Raw genomic sequence first — 20,734 nt, 5'->3', positions numbered from 1 at the left:
TTGAGGCTATAGCTAAGGCATCAGCACTTACCTGAAGGCTCAGAACTCCCAGGTTGTCTCAGGCTTGCTCTCCCCCTGGCTAGAGTCTGGGAATCAGAGATGCCGTGGGAGTTGAGACTGAGCAAAAGGCATGTCCAGCATGATTTCTAGTCAGGTGTGAAGCTGGTCAATGAGTGCTTAGAAAGGGCAAGTGGGAATGGACAGAGGGAGGCCTGAGACAAGCAAATCATGTATTTTAAGGAACATGCCCATAAGCAGATCCGGGGCCTGAGGCCAAAATCCAGGGCAGACACAAAGTCAAGTCAATGGATTGTGGAGGTCAAGTCTGGGAAAATCCCTTGACTCAGTGGTCGTGGATGGGGTAGGAGAGAGGGGTGGCATTTGATAGACAGAGACTGTGACAGGGCAGAGCTGTTGAAAATACTGAGTTTGATCCTAAGTTGAGTAAGCAGTCTCTTAAACCCAAGTCTTGAAAATGAGAATTTTTTAGAAAACATAGAAAACACTACACCTGGCACTTAAAAGGCAACAGAAAATGTGCAAGTGGCATCTTTACCACCCGTGTGGCTCGTATGGCACAGATATAAAATACAGCAAACAGCCCCTCTGCCAGACACCAGGACCCTAAACAAATCTTACAATTTAGGCCCAGGGAGAGTAGCGGCCAATTGCTCAGACAAAAGAGAGAGGAGGGCGGGGAGAGATGGAGAGAGAGAGAATATTAATTATTATTTTGATTGCTGGCCCTGGGCTGTTTTTGGAAGGTAAATGTTTTATTTAGCAAAATACCTTGATGAGCTCTGGGGCAGTATGGAATGAGGCCATGAGTGGAGTGCAGGGACCGAGTACAGAGCCCCGCATAACCCTGTGGAGGGAGACGTAGCATGTGAGAACAAGCTGGCCATGTTCTCTTGTCAGGCTGGGAACAGAGCTGCAGAAACAGGCAAGGGAGAAATGCCCTGCAGCTGAAGGACTTGGAGGAAACAGCTAACTAAAGATCAAGTTCAAATGGGTAGTAGTGAGAATTGTGGGTAAGGAGAGAGTTTACTTAATATTGAGCAAAGACTTTTAGGAAACCAGCAGTGACACTGACCAGAAGAAATTAATTTAGAAAATAAAATGTTTTTGTGAATTAAAATTGCAGGGATTAATGGCACTTAGAGATATCATCTATTGCATCCAACTACTGCTGGACGCAAGAGTTGTTGCCTGAAGTATAAAGACCTCTGTGAAAGAAAAAAAATACTGCTTCTCTTTTACTCAGTGAGGGGTTAAGAAACATTTCCTGCCAAAGATATTTTTAAAATACCTCTTTGCTTGATTAAATGAAATGTCCTTCATAAAGCTGTCTCAGTGACAATTAGATGAACTAAGAGCTAGAGTCACTGTAATTAGGAATAAAACTAACAATTTAAGTACACAGTTCTAGGGAAATAAGAAATTGTAGTAGCAACTAAATTTCTACTATTAAATCCAGGTAATTCAAACTCTAGACGAAGCTATGACTTTCTCAAAGCTCTCAGACCACAACCTCAGTCTCCCTTGAGAAGGCTTTCCCACCTTCCTCAGTGACTTTCTTAAAAACGACACAAGTGTGAGAAGCTCTGGGGAGACAAGGAGGATTCCTGGCTGTGTGCCCCATGGGGCTGCCAGACATTCCCTAAGTTGACTTCTCTTCTGCCCCATGTTTGGTATCACTTGCTCAACCTGTCTGTCCATCCTGTCACCCATGTGTGGAGTAGCTCAGTTTTCCCACTCATAGTTCTTGTATTAATTGCTAAATCAAGAGAGATAGAAAAAAAATGATATAACAAAGTCAGGAGCCTTGGAGTGGGTGCATGGAGGAAGCCATGTACCAGGTACCAACACACAAATATTAACTCATTTCATCGGCATCAATGCCCTGGAAGGTAGCTTACTATTACGATCCCCATGTTTGCAGTTGAGTGAACAGAAGCACAGAGCCTAGTGAACGGACCGAAGGTTTCAAAACTAGAAAGGAGCAGAACTGGGATTCAAACAAAACCCTGGGAATCTGGCTCCAAAGTCCATAATCTGAACTCTTTTGCTTTAACTTGGCTGAGGAAATTAGTTTAGAAAGGGTGTGCTCACTATAGACAACATGGTGGATTGGAGGTAGAACTGCAGTAACCAAGCATAGAAAACAAGACCTCACTGGATCTTGTGTCTTCACCTAGTTAAGATGAAATGGGCTCACCATAGTCAGGCTTAAAAGTAACTATGTCCCTGTTCGAGGTGCTAAGCCAATTTGTAGATAAAGCCACCTTCACTGAGTCTTTCAGCATGATCAAGATCTAATAACTGGAATGTTCTCTGAGGACTGCTATAAGCATTGAGGAATTAGCATGTGCAGTGATGCCAAAGGCCACTCAGTAAGAGACCAGTGGTTTCAGATTGTCCTGGAGGGTTGTGGTAGCTCCAGATCCTCCTTAAAGTGCCCTTAGCTCAGCTTCACTTCTACCTGTTTTACATGTCGAACTTCTGCACAGATTTTTTTTTTTTTTTAAAGAAATGCTTAGACTACTTAAAAATTTGATTTTTTTCCTGCAGTCATCTTTATATAGTACTGGATAGTTTTATTTATTCATTTGCTCAATTATTCCTTATATTATATATTAGGGAAAGCAAAGTGAAATACCACACAGCACCTTTCCTCACGGAGCATACAATTTTAGGAGTCCTGATCCAGTTTGAAGGCCGAACTGAATTTAAAATGAATTACTGTCCTATGTACGCCTTCTAAGGCATTGCAATCAGAATCATGAGGCCAAGACTCTCAGGGCTACAAATTTTAACTTTTTGCTCATCAGTGACAAATGAATCACAATGGGAGATACTAGGGATCCTATTCGTCTAGAACTGAGATAGGAAGACTGATACTCACTCAAAACCAATGTCAATAAAAGAAGGAAAGCACTGTCATTTTTCTTTAAACATGTAAAAATTGTTTCATTTCTTACCTCTAGAGCCTTCAATCTTTCCAACAGGAATTTGATGTTTTCTTTCCCCTCGTCTGCACTGCTGCTTTCACTCCTCGAGTCCTCGTCCACCACCATGTGAAGACCGTCCAAAGTTTCCTTGTGTTTTCTCTCTTCCTCTGACAGTTTTTCCTGAAGCGAGAAAGAATTACTGTTTTCAATAATCTCCCCTGAAAAATAAGCAAGAGTATAAGGCTGAAAAGTCTGGAACCTCTCTATTGCTTTTATGTTCTTTTGGAGGCTGAGGTAGAGAAGATTTTGCTAAACAAATTCTCAGTGGTGTTATATTAGTAAAACACAATAGATAAATTAATGAATGCTGGCAAGACAAAGCCATTGGGCCAATACCTCTGAACGCCGAACTCTGCCCTGTTGGAGAAGCTGACCCAGCCAACAAAACCTTAGGTGGAATCATGGGGGTAATCCATTTTTATCTGCACCATGGAATTCAACAACAAATCAACAAATTCAACAAATCAACCTTGATACCTTGATTTGTGAAGAGCTTAGCTCCCCAAAAGAGGATCATTAAAGTCACTGGACATGCAACTATTTAATTATTCTAAGAGAAAATAAAATATTATGAAATACTGAAATGAGAGTGATTTCGGAATTCTAAGTTGAAACCAATTAGTTCCTTTGGCTTGATGACACAGCTCTTAAGGACCCTTTAGTTCCTTTTCTAACACTCCAGGATTTGTAGTATAGCCTTGAGGCAGACAAAATGTCGTTATCTTGTCTTTCTTCCCTGTTGGAAGCTCCTCACTCAACCTTATCTCTGGCAGCTTTTGGAAGTTGAGAAGTGTTAATTTGAGCCTTATGATTGCCTCTTGTTTTCAAGTGAAAAAGAAATGTCAAGAGAGTATCATATGAAAAAAAACCTCATCCATTCTGTACACATATTAAGACCCTTATGCGACAGAACCAAGTGACATCATTCCATCACATTATTGAATTCTAACCCAGACACTGCAGAAATTGTTGTCTTAATACAACTGGTTGTCAACCATGTGGGCTAAATTGGATTATCAATGGTGAGAGACTTCTTTATACTTAGCATTAACTCAGATCATTTGCCAATAGGAAGCAAAAAAGCTAGGAATCTTCATCTTTAGGCCCTTATAAAATCTACTTAGAGGGGGAAAAGTCGGTTTTTCAAACTGTGTTCACAAAAGTGCTTCTAAAAATGTTTAACTTATTTTTTGAAAGTAAATTATGAAGTATGTAAAAATAGGTCTTAATACGTATGTACATATGTATTAATATGCATTGATAGATACATACATACATACATACACCTGGAGACCACATAATAACTTAACCCATGTTAATCTGTTTTATATAAATTTATATAAATTTCAAGCTATAATTTCTCCTGTCATCTCTCTATAGAAATGCACAATTGATTAGGAGGGTGACAGCTCTTTACGAAATCAGGCCTTGGCATGTCTAACCAGATATAACATGCAGATGTGTTCACTTCCATATCACGGATGATTTCAGCTCAGATAAATGTCATGCAAGTTTAAGGTGGACATCCTCAGGGCAGGACAAAAATCTAGGTCATGACAGTATTTTTATGGTTTTGATTCCTTAAGATCTGGTTACTTGTCATACTTTCATTTCATGATAAGGAACATGAAATATGTAGAGTTGCCAAGTCAACTTGGAAATGAAGATTTGAGACTGTAATTAAACCTTAAACTGGGACTATAAAGCAAGTTGTTTTTTAAAAAATATCATCTACATCTATTTTTCTGTATAAATTATGGTTTTTCACTGCTCTTTCAGCCAATTCCACTTGTATTTTCACTCTCTTCCTCCCTCCCTCTCTTCTAGTAATTAGGGCTCTACAACTAATTAAAACAAACAAGAGTCACTGGTGTGGCGAATGAGAAGCCAAAAGACTTCAGAGTAATACAGCCAGGTTCCAGATCTACCATTTACCGGCTTAGCAAGTATCTTGGGCAAACTACTAAATTTCAATAACTCTTGGTTTCTTTGTCTTCTAAATACCTAAGTGAGGTTAATGCCAACAAATACAGTATACACATATAGACAATCAATTCTCATTATTTCTGGTAATTCTGTTCTATAAAGTTGTCATGAACACTGAATTAGCAAATACTGCTCCTAGGGGAAATACAGGGTTAGGTTCCTGTAGGCAACATTTCCATCACTAATCAATACACAATCTTGTTTTATGAGTGCTTCTATTTAAAGACACGTTATTTAATATAATATAGTACATCAATTAACAATGTCATTATTAATTCATTAACATTGAACTAATAGCCTACAGTCCTGTAATGCATACCTGAACAAAGTTATCTAACACCTGTTTTCTCCATAAGGCACATCACAGCCTTCTTACCCTTAGGAACACTAGACAGCATTTCAGCAATATGCTTGAAGGCCATTTTAAACACTGAAATCACTAATAAAAAGCATAAAATATGAAAAGCATGGCACTAAATAGAACACAAAAGGACACTTGTTTACAGTAGGAGGTCAAAAACAAGAAATCAGAGTGGTGCCTTGTTTTACCTCAGCTGGGAACATATGTGTCAGGTGCCTCAAGGTTTTCACTAACCTGTGAATATCCGTGATTTATCATCAAAGCACCGCACAATTCGATTGTAAACAAATTTTAGGGAGTAGGTGAATTCAGAAATACAAAATCCAAAAATAGGATTGACTGTACATGCACACACACATATGCACACACACTTGAAGTGTCTAGGCACAGTGCCTAAATGTTATTATATAAAACAACTGGAAACAATTCAAGATGATATAGATTATATGTGAGCGTTTAGATTGCATAACATGCATGGGTGATTTTACATAGTTTGAAAAACGGGTGATCAATGGGGACTGTGGGATGTGATTTCATGGAAATGTAACATGACTTACGCTTTGACACAGTAATACAACTTGAATAGTTAAAGAAACAAACAGTGGGATTTGGGGTTGAAGAGAAAACTGAAACAAAGGCTCCCAGTGAGGAATAAGTTTTGTCCTTATTGGTTTATGAGAAAACCAGTTTGATGACAGTACACTAGTTGAGTACAGGATTGTAGAATAAAAGAGAAAAGATTCTGGGAAATGAGAAATAAAAATTCAGACACCATTCATTGATTTGTTCATCCTACAAAAGTTTATTGAGTGTGAACTCCTGGCCATTTGCTGTTCTGGGTGCTGAAGATATGGCAAACAAGACAAAATTTCTGTATTCTATAAGTTTATATTCTAATGATGGGAAACCTGCTAAACTCCAAGTCAAATCAGGAAGTTATGTAATTGTAGCTAGTGGTAAATGCTATGAAGAAGATAAAACAGCATGATGCAATGGTCAGCGATGTGTCTAAAGAAAATGTTAGATTATGGGGATGTCAGCGTAAGGTGAATCAGTGTAAGAGGAAGTGGCCATTTGAGCAGAGACCAAATGATGAGGAGGAAGCAGTCAAGAAATGGCCTGGGATAAAAGTATTCCAAACAAGTTAGAGCAAAACCAGTGCCCAGAGGCAGGGCTAAGCTTTCCTTGCTGGTGAGCTGGGAGGGAGTCCGTGTAAGGGAGCAGAGTCATTGTAGGAGCAAGTCTAGCAGGAAATGTGACCAGAGAGAGAGAACTGGAATATGAAAGGTCTTGCAGGGCATGAAAAGAGGTTTGGACTCTATTCTAACTGCAGTAGAGAAGAATTGGAGGCTAATCAGGGAAGTGACAGGTTCTGGTTTACATTTTAGGAACATCCTGACTGCCATCATGGAGAATGGGCTGTGCAGAGAAGGAGCTAGGAGACCCGCAGGGACACCTTTATATGAGAAGAAATAAAAATTAGGAACACTGTGAAGTTTTCAGACAAAGGCTTATCAAAACCAGTTCTCATACTGGACGGAAGGTCAGAAGCCCTGGCTTCAAAGCCCAGTTCTTACACCATTGCACCTTGCTGGGCCAATCCTCCAACCTTTTTCGTTCTCAGTGCCCCCCAGATGTAAAATGAAAGGGGTTGGACTAACTGCGCCTTCCATTGCTGAAGTTCTAACAATTCAATTACTCAAGACATCATTCTCAGGGAGGAAATGGCATCAATATGCTCCATGGTGATAGAGACGGCAGGAGAACAGAAAAAGAGCCTCTACATTTTCTAATAAGAAGGGTATTAGTAGGGACTGGAGAGCTAAAGCATGATGATGACACCCCGCATTGTCAGTGGTTAAGCAGAAAGTGAAAAAAAGAGAAAATAGAGGCAATTTTCTTAGATGCTTATTTGAAAGTCTGGCAGGGAAGGGAAGGCAATAGAAAGAAGCGTAGCCAAAGGGTGTTGCAGAGATAAGTGGAAACCTTTTTCAAGAGCTAGAAAACTGAGTTGTTAGAGGAACTGAAGAGAAGAGGGGCAGCACAGGTGGGGATGCTTAAGAGGAGACCTCCAAAGCAGAGGGGGCAGAGGATGAAGGGCGCTGCTGGAGAAGTCAAGGTTTTTCAAATGCGGTCCCCTGAAAAGTATCACTTTACAGCTTAATTCCCGAGTTAGCATTTATAAATCACTCGTTAGTGTCTAGCTTAAGTTTTTTTTTTTTGTAATTACTTATTTGATTGTATTGTAATATACACACATAGATATTAAATATGACATACATATAAAATACTGTAATAGCTTCAAAATAATATTAGAAATACAAACCTACTGAATTCAATTTAAAACTTCTTTGCAGGTATTTTTTTGTCTTTGGGTGGATAGTCAAAATACAGTGCTTTAAAGTCATGATAATTTTTCTCAAAGTGATTATACCAGTAACTTTATACCTAGTTAGGTTTATTTCCTTATTTTTTGCTTTAGATAGGTTTTCTCTTTAAATATTGTTTTTTCAAATTTTGACTTAAATTTTAGATAGTTAACATATAGTGTCATGCTGGTTTTAGGAGTCGAATTTAGTGATTCATCACTTACATATAACACCCAGTTCTAGCTTAAGTTCTTAAAGGACAAGAATTTGAGTACAAGCAGTTCATTTCAGAAACACAGTGAACACCAGTGGGGAAGTGACCAGGGAAGAGACTGGAGCCATTAAAGGCATAATATTAAGCAGCTAAAGCTAAATCTATGGGGGCACCTGGGTAGCTCAGTTGGTTAAGTGTCTGCCTTCCGCTCAGGTTATGATCCCAGGGTCCTGGGATCTAGCCCAGTGTCAGGCTCCCTGCTCTGCAGGGAGTTTGCTTCTCCCTCTCCCTCTGCCCCGCTTGTGCTCTCTCTGTGTCTCTCTCTCAAATAAATAAATAAAATCTTTAGAGCTAAATCCATGGCACACTCAGGAAAATGGGGCCAAACATAGGCTCAGAATCATCCCACCCCACGGGTGAGGTAGTTGGGGTGTTAATGCACCAACCCCATAGGAATCAATGGTTGAAAGTACCTCCTGGGGTGTCTGTTTCCTGGCATTTCCAGCCTGCCACAGGCAGTGAGGCTATGCATACTTCTCACATAAAAGTACCCCCTGGCACAGACACTGAGAGCTGGAAGTCACAGGAGCATTCTAGATGGCTCTAGGGTATGGACATTACAGGCAGGGCAGGGCATTACAGGCAGAGAGGAGGCTTGTGAGGCCTCTGATGTGACACTGCCCAAGAAACCACATCTGTATGCTACTCAGACCAGTCCTAAAAGCACACTTTGCTGTGTTCTACATTGTAAAATGCCCTGAAACCAGAAGGTAGAGCAATCTGTCCTGTCCTTTTCTTCACTCTTGCCTCCTTAATCACTTCCCAGTTGAGAGTGTTAGAGTATAACGTAATAAGGAGAAAGAGGGCGGTAGAAAGGACATATACTAAGTAAGTAGGTGAGCAAGAGAAATAAGCAAAGAGAAAGTGGTAGAAGAGACAAAAATTGGAGAGAGCTGGAAATATGGCTATACCCCCATTGACAGATGACTACTGTCCATTTCAGAAAGGATAGCTATTGAGTGTATATCATACTCATAAAAGCATGCGAATATTTTTGTAAAAAATCAAGTATATGTATTCTATCCACATATAAATAACTCATCTCAATCAGAGATTTTAGTTCCTTTGCCAAATAATCATCTATGACGCACATGGCAAAAGAGAGAGAACAGAAACGTGGTTTTAAAGAAAACAATTTCTTCTCTTGAACCTCCATGAGAGAAACAAGAAAAATAAGCCAAGTTTAGGCCTGAAGATGCCAAGCTGTGAACAGAATAAGTTGATTCCAGAGGTGACCTGTTTTCATGTTTTAGTTCTTTATGGACTTTAATCAGCAGTGAATTCCATAAAAGTGAGGCCACCACACAAACAACTCTCACTCCCCACATATTTCATACATGGTTGAGACCATAAGCTTGTTGGCCTCAACAAATACCAGCCAATACGTAGGAAGCTAAAGATTTAGGAGCTCAGTTAGTATCCAAGGGTTTAAATCAAACTTTGCCTTGTCAGTACATAAAGCAATCCTTAGAGCTGTAAATTTCTCTAAGTGGTTACCAGGGTAATGATTCACCTTTGGGGGAGCCCTCATCTTTTGTTCTCAGCTAGTCGGCATCATCAGGCCTATGTAAAATAAGATCAATCAACACAAAGCTCAAGTTGCATCAGTTCATCTGAGACACATGATAGTCCAGGGAGCAAAGAGCACTCAGTATAGCTCTTCACTGATGGCCGGCGACTGTTCACTCAAAAACATTGGGGAAGAAAATGATCATAATGCCCTTCCCCCAAAAGTATTTCATTCGTCTTTTGGTCACCAGCTTCCCCTAGCCTAGCACACAGTGGGAATCAAGGAGGGTTTCATGTGGTCACCTTACTTTATAACTAATTAATTAATCCATCCGTCCAATAAATATTTACTGAGCAGCTCCTACATGCCAGGCCCTGTAGAAGATGTCTGAGGAACAAAGGTGAATAAACATAGGTGGCTCCTGTTCTCACAGAGCTTAGCATCTTGTGGAAGGAGACAGTTAATCAAAATGTCCCAAACCAGCGTAAAATAGCACTGCTATATGTGTGGTGCAGAAAAGATTTCGAGAATCAGTAACAGAAGGATGCAAAAGAAAGGCCAGGAAAGCGTGGGAGTTAACCAGGAAATGACCATGAGGTGGGAGGAAGAGAGGACAATTTAAAAAGTCTGAAAGGAGGGAAATGAAGCTGGACGGGCTGACAGGGCCAGGCCACAAGCCAAGGAATTTTTGCCTTAACCCTAAGGGCAATAGGAAGCCCTTGACTGTTTTCCTGTGCACACATGCATATCTGCGTGTGTTGGAGGTGACAGGGTCGATTTGTGTTCTAGAACAGCTCTGTGGTACACTGTGGAGGATGGGCGGGAGGGAGGTTAACACAGATGTGGGGAAAATAAGATACTACTGTAGTTGTCTAAGTAGGAGTTGACTGAACAATGATTAAAATGACAATCTCACAAAATGAGACCTCATAGTTTGTAAATCATCTTGTGATTCTGATTCTTTGGTTTGCAGCTCCTCCAACAATGACAAATACCCAATATTTCCTGAGGTCACTGTTGTTCATATAGTGGGCCAACAGCAACTGGCATCAGAGTCAAGGTAGCAGGGGCAAGGAAGAAATGTCGCTTGCTTAGAATGCACATACCTTGGCCAACTTGGGCCCTAGTGAATCACTATACCTGGCGGTGGAGCCAGGAATCCTTAATTTTAGAGAACACCCCAGGTAATTCTAATCCATGCTTAAGGTTACAGGCCTCTGGACAAAGAGGCTTCAGCATAAAACAAAAATCACTTACTTCAGATAATCTTTTGAGGTTGAATACTTAATTCTTACAATTAATATGTAAAATGGACATATAATTAGTCATCCAAACCAATACCCACTGGAGACTAAGGGGGGAGAGTGGCTACTCATAATAGGTGACAGTAGGTGTAAACCAGGCCAACTGGGACATATTCACCCATAACTTGCTAAATTCTACTTCAGTAATAGATGTCAGATTTTGACCTATAATAGAAACCACTCTATATTAGTGTAATAAGATGCCCTTGGGAAATTTCTATTTGAGTTCCAAGACGCTGGTGCCCACCAAGTTATGACTGTTCCTTCTCACAGATGGCATTAATAGTTTATAGCTACTTTGAATGGCTTCTACAGCAAGGGACACTAACTTTCCAAGAGAGAGGTTCTACATGTGCAGTATGGAAGGGAAAAGTGACTCCACTGCTGGGAAAGCTTCCCTAATTTAAAAATGATGCTTGCTTGCTTCTTGTTTGTATGGAAGAGAAATAGGAGAAATCTGTCCATTAGCGTCTTAACGTGAGGTAGGAAAGGCGCAGCTGGCTGTCACGATGAGTTCAGAATTTCTTTTTTCAGATTTATTTATTTCAGAGAGAGAGAGAGCAAGTAGGGAGGGGGCAGAGGGAGACAACGAATCCTCAAGCAGACTCCTTGCTGAGCATGAAGCCTGACACAGGGGTCCAACCCAGGACCCTGAGATCATGACTTGAGCCAAAATCGAGAGTCAGATGCTTAACCAACTAAGCCACGCAGGCACCCCCACAGTTTCTATGTTACAAAAAGTGATGGGGTGCCTGGGTGGCTCAGTTGGTTTAGTGTCTGCCTTCAGCTCAAGTCATGATCCCAGGGTCCTGGGATTTAGCCCCACATTGGGCTCCCTGCTCAGTGGAGAGCCTGCTTCCCCCTCTGCCTCTGTTGCTCTCCCTGCTTGTGCTCTCTCTCTCTGTCAAATAAATAAATAAAATCTAAAAAAAAAAAGAAAGAAAAGTGATATAAGAAGTTTAAACATTTTTGCCCCCTCTCCCCTCTTCAGTCCCACTGGGTATGTGGTTGCCTGGTTGCAGTGCAAGGCTTGACCTCAACATGGTGGCCCTGCTGTCTTCCACTCCATCCTTAGGAGAGTGACACTAGGTCAGCTCAGACCAGAAGGATAACCGAAGGACCCCAAATCAGAGCAGAGGGAAAAGGCAGTGTGTGTCATGTTTGGAACACATGTTTTTTATTTTTTATCTGATAGGAGAAAAGGAGAGTTGACCTCATCTGTTTCTTGAGGGCCATTAAGTTCCATCTCACTGTGATCTATTCTGATCAAGAGTGGGAACACAGCACCCCCCCACACTTTTTTACCAAATTTCATAACAAGTAGAAATAAGAAATCTACATTCCAGTCCTAGCTCTGCTGCTAACCAGCTGTGTGATTTTAGTCAAGTCACATAATTTCTCTGTCCCTCAATTTCTTTATCTGTGAATAAAATGCACAGAAATAGCCTAATCCAAAGGTGTCTTCTAGCTTTAAATTTCTATGATTTTGATCATCTGTAAAAACTCAGCTTGGAAGGATAAGTATTTAAAATACTGCTGAAGTTCAGAGATTTTAATACAGAACGCCATTAAGATTAGATCCAGATGATAACGTGCCTCATAAAATCTCTATGCTTCTTTTCCAGCATGCATGTCTCTCTCTCACTTTTTTTCCTTGAAAAAAACCTTTCCTTTTTTGCTGTGCACTTCTCTTAGGTTCTAAGATAGAAGTCACCTAATGAAACCTTTGCATTTAGCACATTCCATTCCCTACCTGTAAGAAACAGAAAAGGCCTGGAGAGCAACAGTAACAGAATTTAGGGAAAGATACTTCTAACACTCACAGGAAATCATGCCCAACCAATGTTTATGGAAAGAATAATTCCAAGTATCTTCTGGTCACAAGGCTTTAGAAAAATTTAAAAAATAAATTACTCATCTCTCTATTTTTATTATTTTTAACTCTGATGGTTGACACAAGGCCAACATGGAGACTGCACTGTGAGGATGTTATTGACAGTTTCACTGTGTTCTAGCACATTCCTTCATTTTCTGATGGGTATTACCTTTTGTTCTTAGCCCTGCTCAACACAGACACACACACACACACACACACACACACACACACCAAAAAAACAAAAAAAGAGGGGCACCTGGGTGGCTCAGCTGTTAAGCGTCTGCCTTCGGCTCAGGTCACGATCCCAGGGTCCTGGGATCGAGCCCTGCATCGAGCTCCCTGCTCTGCAGGAAGCCTTCTTCTCCCTCTCCCACTCCCCCTGCTTATGTTCCCTCTCTCGCTGTGTCTCTCTCTGTCAAATAAATAAAATCTTTCAAAAAAAAAGGAAAAAGAAAAACAAGGAGGGAAAGAAAGATAAAAAGAAAGAAAGAAGAGAAAAGAAAAGAAAAAAGAAACCCACCTCAAGTACATATAATTGTATAACTTGAAGATGGCAAAATGAGACCACAGGGAATGTGAAGAGACATCAAACTATCCAACTTTGGAAAAGCTAGTCAGTTGTAGAAGTTGGATTAGAATTATTCATTTTGAATATCCAACCATGCATTAAATCCACTTACTAATTAATAGTGAAAATACAAAAAGCTATAATTTAGGACTGATCACATAAAGGCAGAGACATGGGTGATGTTAGCCTGAAACATCAAGTTCCCTCCAGAACATAAAAGACATAATAAATACCATCTAGTAGCGGTATAAGACCTCAGAGTTAAACCAAACAACCTCATAATACCATTGTACATGCTCAGAGGAATGGGGATATTGGGCAAATAGTCTAGACTCCCCTTTACAGACAAGAAAACAGGCTCTTGATAGGTTATTCACAGTAAGTGGGAGAGCCAGAATTTAAATGCTGTTCTGATTTCAATTGTCATGCTCTTTCCACAGACTTGGGGTATTTCTTTTAGACTCTCTCCTGCCCCTTTAGATTTTTCCTTAGTGATAACTTTATCTGAGAATCGCAGTCTTTATCTAACCGTGAACCACGCTGCTGATGGCATCTCTTCCAAGGCTCCCAGGCCATTCTTCCAGGGAGTGGGTGATTTTATCAGAGACGTAGGTCTGGCCTCAGATGACTATCAGCAGAATAGGTTTAACAAACCACTACCACTTTCATAGTTAATGATGATTCAATTAGTTCAAAACATAAACACACACCAGAATACAAGCTAAATGCAAATGTAGAGGCTAGTCGTCTGGCTGACAACCGCCCCAGTGTGCCCTGGTGGTTTTGGCGTCTGTGATTTATTTACTCATTTGTTTTCTGGTGGTGGGGAGGGTGCACAGAATATATTGTTACTTTAGACCGCACTTCAGCAAACACCGTAACAACATTCCCAGGGATTGCTAGCAGCTTTTGTTCAGTCCTAGCATACTAAATTTTAAAGGGGAGAAAATAGAGTCATATAAATCACAGGATTTTAAAAGAACATCCCAATTTGTTCACAGTTTAACATTACTACTGTCAGGAAAAACATATAAAACTCTTCTTTTTTATCCCTGGATTTGACTTCCAAAGTGATCTAAGCACATGGTAAAATACCCAAGATTACATGTGTATGATGGATAAGAGAACAAAGTGTTTTCTTTATGTCTCTAATATGAACCCATGGCCATTGGCATATCAATTCATATCTACTCCACATTATTCTTCGCTCAAAACACTCCTCAATATTGCCAACTATCTTCCATATTGAACAGCTCTGGGGAGTTATATTAATAAATTTTCAGATGATGCTTTTATTGTCTGCTCCACCTATCAGCAACATTTATTTCCTTAAAAAAAAAAGTTAAATTCTAAAGCCACTTTACATAAAGGAAAACTTCACAGTGGAATAGGATGGTATAAAAAATTGAGCCATAATTTTCATTTAAGATATGCTCCAGACGGCTGGACATCTAAGAAGATTAGCAACAGAAATTGTATGCTCATAGTCCCTGGATGGTTGTCTGAGTGTAACATATGCATAAAGAAACCAACAACAGTCAGAGTGTCATGGAGATGAGGAATTTCAGTGGTTGATGGTTACACTTAAACACTTGGAGGTCATTAACAATCACTCATAAGTTAATGTCAAAATTTGTACTCAATCTTTCTCTTCCTCCTTTGCCCCCATATTCCCTGCCCATTTTTTTTTTTTAAGATTTATTTATTTCAGACAGAGAGTGCACCTGCGTGCATGTGCACGTGAGCTGGGGGAGGGGCGGAGGGAGAGGGAGAAAGAATCTCAAGCAGACCCCCCACTGAGTGAGGAGCCTGATGCAGGGCTCAAATCCCAGGAGCCTAAGATCATGACCTGAATTGAAATCAAAAGTCAGACGCTTAACTGGCTGAGCCACCCAGGCACCCCTGCCCGTTTTTTGAAAGAATTCACAAGACAGGGGATCCAGAGAGCCTCCAGAGAGAAGCTGAGCTCATGAACTGAGCAATGGCCATCCCCAAAGGAATTGATAATTCAGTCGTTAACTAGTGAGTGGTATGTGGGGTGCTGTATTACTGATGTCTTTATATATGTCTATAATAGTCACATGTCTGAGATTCCTGGAAAACATTTCAATTTAAATTAAAGTAATTTAAAATTTACTTTCACTGTCCCTGTAAATATACATTATCATATGACTAATATGTTCAAATTTTTGTTTCAGAAAATATGGTCAAAAAATATGTATTTTATTGTATATTTATTATATATATATGAATTTTTTTAAAGATTTTACTTGTCAGAAAGAGAGAGAGAGAGAAAGCACAAGCAGGGGGAGTGGCAGGCAGAGCAGGCAGAGGGAGAAGCAGGCTCCCTGATGAGCAAGGAGCCAGACGCGGGACTTGATCCCAGGACCCTGGAATCATGATCTAAGCTGAAGGCAGATGCTTAACCATCTGAGCCACCCAGGCATCCCGACTAGATATATTTTTTGATAATTGCTGGCAGAAACTTATGTATCTTCTGTGTTTGTTAAACACCAGTGAATGGGGAGGTGATTGCCTCTGCTAGGAAAGAATAAGTTTTCAAATTCAATAAGAAGACCAGTAATAATAATAATAATAATAATAACAGGAACAAGAACAATAAATAGCTTATATGGAGAAGAGAATATGTCATTCTAAGTTCAGTAAACAGACACTGTATACAGTTTGCCAGCTCCCAATTATAATTCAAGACCATCAGGGGCAGGAACAACATTTTACATATTACACCCCATCACCACACCCTGCACAACACAGAAGGCACTCAATGAATATCCAATGTTGTCGAATATGATGCTATTCGATGCAGATGGTATCACCTTGTTTTACCCCTAATGACACTGTGTAAAATTAATACCAAACTACTTAAATATTCTTAAGTACTTTCAAAAGAAAACTATTTTGAATAAAGTATTGTGCCATCAGAAACATAAAGCAATGGAGTGACAGAATATTTGCATAGAAGATAAAAGCACCATTAAATTGATTTCCACTCCTAGAAAATGAGATTTTGCATGCTTATCCTTTAACTGACATGCCCACCACATGCATCTCACACAAGAACACATCAGTGTTTAAGCCATAGAGTTATCTATCCTAAAATGTCCTGGGAATTTCTGGAGACTCATATACCCACTCCTAATCAAGGTACTCTATTCTTCCCACCTCCTTCCTTCCTGGGGTTATACCTAAAAAAAAAGCTCTAATGAGGTGCATTAGTTAGACTTTTGAAAGTGAGAGACGGATTATGTAGTTAATTCTCCCGGGGGCTCGTGTCAGATCAGAGAGAAGCCTCACCTATTTGCACCTAAATGGAACTTAAGGATAAAGCAAGAATATCACATTTTTTCTAGTGTAATTTACATAATACCTGCTCTCTCTAGTCAGGCAAAACTCAGTGCGTAGAGTAGGACCCGGCTAAAGATTTTATTGCAGAAATGTTGTCAGAAATATTGTCCCGGTGTGCTTTTTGACATTAAAACTATTATTTTTATCCCTAACCCCTGAAAGCAGCAGGAAGCTCTCACTTGAGGTGCTTCTTTGTCATTGAGTGGGATGTACATTCTGACAAGCCATTCAGAGCCACAGTGGGAGCGGCGAAGCAAAGGGCTGTCTGGGGAAGACACCTGTAACCCTGCCAGATGATTCATCCTGGTAAGTGAGGGAAGGATATTCAGATACGTTAGCAAGAAATAAGCATGGTCCTAAAAGATCATCAGAAAAGTCATGTTTATCCATCAAAAACTTGTATAGCCACTCTTTGTGCAAAATCATGTGCATTTAAAGAATAAATGAACTGGGCAAGTCATGGCTCCTGAGACAAACACCTCCCCTACAGGTCTTCCACCTCACTCTGACAAATCGTCTTCTAGATTCATCTATGGTCATCTTAGTGCTAGGAACCTTCTCTTGCCACAGGGAGGGAGAAAATAGAAAACTAGCTAAGGAACTGGTTTCCTCTTCCATGTCCGCTACTCATGGGCAGTGTGGCCTTGTTAAAGCCCCTTGGTTATCTGTGACGTTGTTTTTCTCATATGCAAAGTGAGGTGGCTAGATACTCGAGATAACTGTCCTCCTTCGGAGCACCTACGACTTGCTAACTACCCTGCTCATCTCTACACCATGGCTGACATTCATGTGTCACGCAAATCTTCCCTTAGAAACTCATGGATAGCAGGGGCGCCTGGGTGACTCAGTTGGTAAAGTGGCCCACTCTTGGTTTTGGCTCAGGTCATAATCTCAGGGTCGTGGGACGGAGCCTTGCATCAGGCTCCCTGCTCAGCAGGGAGACTGCTTGAGACTCTCTCTCTCCCTCTGCCCCTCCCCTTGCTCTCTCTCACTCAAATAAATAAATAAATCTTAAAAAAGCAAGAAAATCAAGGATAACAGAGACTGGCCACCTTGTACACAGCTACACGAAAATGACTTCTGCTCTTGACTACCCACATAGTGAGATTATCCAACTTCTTCTGCAGTCCTTGTCTCCAAGATACCAGATGACCACTTTATAGATTCTCCCCATCACCACAGACACTAGCCCTGAAGCATTCTGGCCATAACTTTGGCTACACAGTAAGGATGCCACCCAGTTTTCATCATCTGACAGCTGGTTTTCTGTGCCCAGAACTATCCCAGACACTGGTATAAGATTGGTTCAGGCCACTCTGAAAACTCAGCTCCAAATGAAAAGGCTTTGAACTTGTTGGGCTGAGAGGGGTTCCAGGAGTTCCTTACAAGGATCAGCCCTGGGGCCTGGCTGCCCACATCCTGTCTGCTAAGTTTATACTGTCTTTCCAGGGTTCCCTCCTATTTACGCTTTTCCATTTTCAGCAGGGCCTTTAGACCCACAGGGCTTTCCTGGACACTTCTGTTTCCTTAGACATCAGCACTAGTGCTCACTCCATTCAGGCCTCTGCTCCAGTCAATGCCATCCTGTTCTCCCAAGAGCCTTGGCCTGCCTTCCACCTCTCCACTGACTCCCTAGCAACGAGTTCACTACTGTGACTGAATGACTACGAGTAAGGTCCCTAGGCCTAGGGCCCTGAGAGGTTAGGATCAGCTGGGATCTGGGCCTAGGCTGTTGGTCTCTAAAGGCTCTAAGCTTACCCATAATCCCCCACTGCCTCTCATCAGGGTATCCATAATCCTCTGCCACATTTCACTGGAGTTCCCATAATCCCCTGCTGCCTTTCACTTGAGTACCCATAATTCTCTGCTGAACCTCACTGGAATATCCATAATCCTCTGCTGTACCTCCCTGGAGTACCCATAATCCTCTGCTGCCTCTCATCACAGTATCCATAGAAGCAAAGAACGTTTCCATTTATCTGAATTTTAGTATCTTTCAAGAACCAACTTCCACATTCTGCAGAAGGTCAACGTGCCTCTTAAACAAAAGGCACCAGGCTGGCTATTCTGGGGGAAATGCTGGTGGTAGGTTACTGAAAACAAGACCATGGCTGGAGGAAGCTGCAGCATGATATGAGCAAGAAATTATATATATATATATACACACACACACACACACACACACAGCTGAATCTAATGCCTTGTCATGTGATAGTTCTCAACCCAGGCTGCTATTAGAATTGACCTGTGGAGATTTTAAAATTTTTGTGCCCAGGCCACATATCAGATCAATTAAATCAGAATCCCTGGGGTAGAACCAGGACATCGTTAATTTCTGAAACTCTCCAGATGACTCCAAGGCACAGCCAAATGGGAGAACCACTGATGTAGAATGTAATTAATGCTACTCCCGCAAGACTATGAGACTTGGAGTCAAGAGGCTGAATCCACTGTAGCCTGACGCTGTATGACCCTTAGAAAGTCCAAGTGCCTCTGTGAAACTCAGTTGCTTTAAAGTGAACATGAACTTATTGTCCTTCCTATTTTGAGAGGTTAATGTGAGGATCAAATGAGATGATGTTGTCAAAGTGTAAATTGTAAAACACATATTAATTGTTGTTGTGGCAATTTTCACTACTCTTCCTCCATTGGTGATGTCCAAATATTTAGGTAAAAATAGGTAATAAGAATTCATGGAGAAGAAAAAATACAATAATAATAGGGTTAGACAAGTTAAATATAATGACCCAAGAAACAGATCTTACGAATACATTTATAAGTTATTTTGTAAATGAAATAAAAAGGTTTTAAGAGAGTATTTGCAAAGGAATTGTTTTCAGATCATCACTTATAATTACAGCAGAAGCTTGCTAATTTAGAATAAAGTATAAGTTTGGCATTAGTGGAGAGAAAATGGATTTATTATGCTAATTTATTAATTTAGCGTAGTAGAACATCCTTGTATTTTGATCTGTTTAAAGACAATGGAATCATCATGAATGACAATCTATCTTTCGGTACTCATGTAAACAGATAAGAAAAGAATACAGCCATTGTAAGACCCCAATTCAGTGGGCTTGCTCTAAAAGTTCCTTTCAACCTCTCGGTTTGCCACTTGGTGCACTCCACAGAGAACGTGCAGTAAATGGGATTGGGAATGCAGGCCAGTCCTTCAGTAGTTCATTATGATAGTACCAGCCTGAGGTCTGGGTCCGGAGAGTATGAGGGCAGGAGGACCAAGAGGAACAGTGCTTTCTCTCTCCTTTGTATGCATATGTCACATGGCAAACCAGAGGCTATAATTTGTAAGTTGGCTGTAATTTGTAAGTTGCATTTGTTGGTTTTCTCTTCACTTCCGTATCCCTATGCTACTTCCTAAATATCTCCCTTCCCTGGCACCCCTGGTCAAGAAGACTCACTCAGACTTAATCCAGAGGATTATAAATTCCTAAATTACTTCAGAAAAAGGGTTTTCCTATCTCCTTCTACTCCAAACCCCACATCCTAAATTCCAGTATTCTGAGATAAGCTGATAGAGCAAAGCCCACAGATTTAACCCGTTCACACTAACATCTGAATGATCTTCCCTTGAGCTTTTTATCTTCTGGATTCTTTATTTTTTACATGGAATGGTGCTTTAATGGATGGAATTTCAGAGAACCATATCTAAGGGAGAAAATGTTGGTAGATAGGGCCTGGGGATGACAGATGGCGCAGTGGGAGACGATACTACCACAAAGGCCAGTCCTGTCTAGGAACGTGGGCTGGGTTCAGTGCTCTTGAAATCCACATTTTTCAGAGTTTTATCATTTTCCCCAATTCTTTTTTTTTTTTTAAAGATTTTATTTATTTATTTGAGAGAGAGAATGAGAGACAGAGAGCACGAGAGGGAAGAGGGTCAGAGGGAGACGCAGACCCCCCGCTGAGCAGGGAGCCCGATGTGGGACTCGATCCCGGGACTCCAGGATCATGACCTGAGCCAAAGGCAGTCGCTTAACCAACTGAGCCACCCAGGCGCCCTCATTTTCCCCAATTCTGAACCTTTAGGCTCTCAACAACTTCCATGGTGCTAGTCAATAAGGTAGACTAAACTGGGGCAGGGTAAGAGG

At 40.8% G+C, this 20,734-nt stretch overlaps 1 protein-coding gene across 2 annotated transcripts in view; it reads right to left on the bottom strand.

The window, feature by feature from the left end:
• NCKAP5 (NCK associated protein 5) overlaps positions 1-20,734 on the bottom strand; it is a 797,038-nt gene that overhangs the window by 267,949 nt on the left and 508,355 nt on the right. For both annotated transcript variants that reach the window (XM_081814565.1, XM_081814566.1), the window contains one exon: positions 2,982-3,131. In XM_081814565.1, coding sequence (XP_081670691.1) covers positions 2,982-3,131 — 150 coding nt within the window. The remainder of the gene's footprint in view (positions 1-2,981; positions 3,132-20,734) is intronic.

Source organism: Leptonychotes weddellii, chromosome 3 (genome assembly GCF_054177405.1).
Source record: "Leptonychotes weddellii isolate Sample4059 chromosome 3, ASM5417740v2, whole genome shotgun sequence".
Taxonomy (NCBI): Eukaryota; Metazoa; Chordata; class Mammalia; order Carnivora; family Phocidae; genus Leptonychotes; species Leptonychotes weddellii.
Note: the sequence above shows the minus strand (reverse complement) of the source record. Positions and strands in the feature narration are given on the sequence as shown.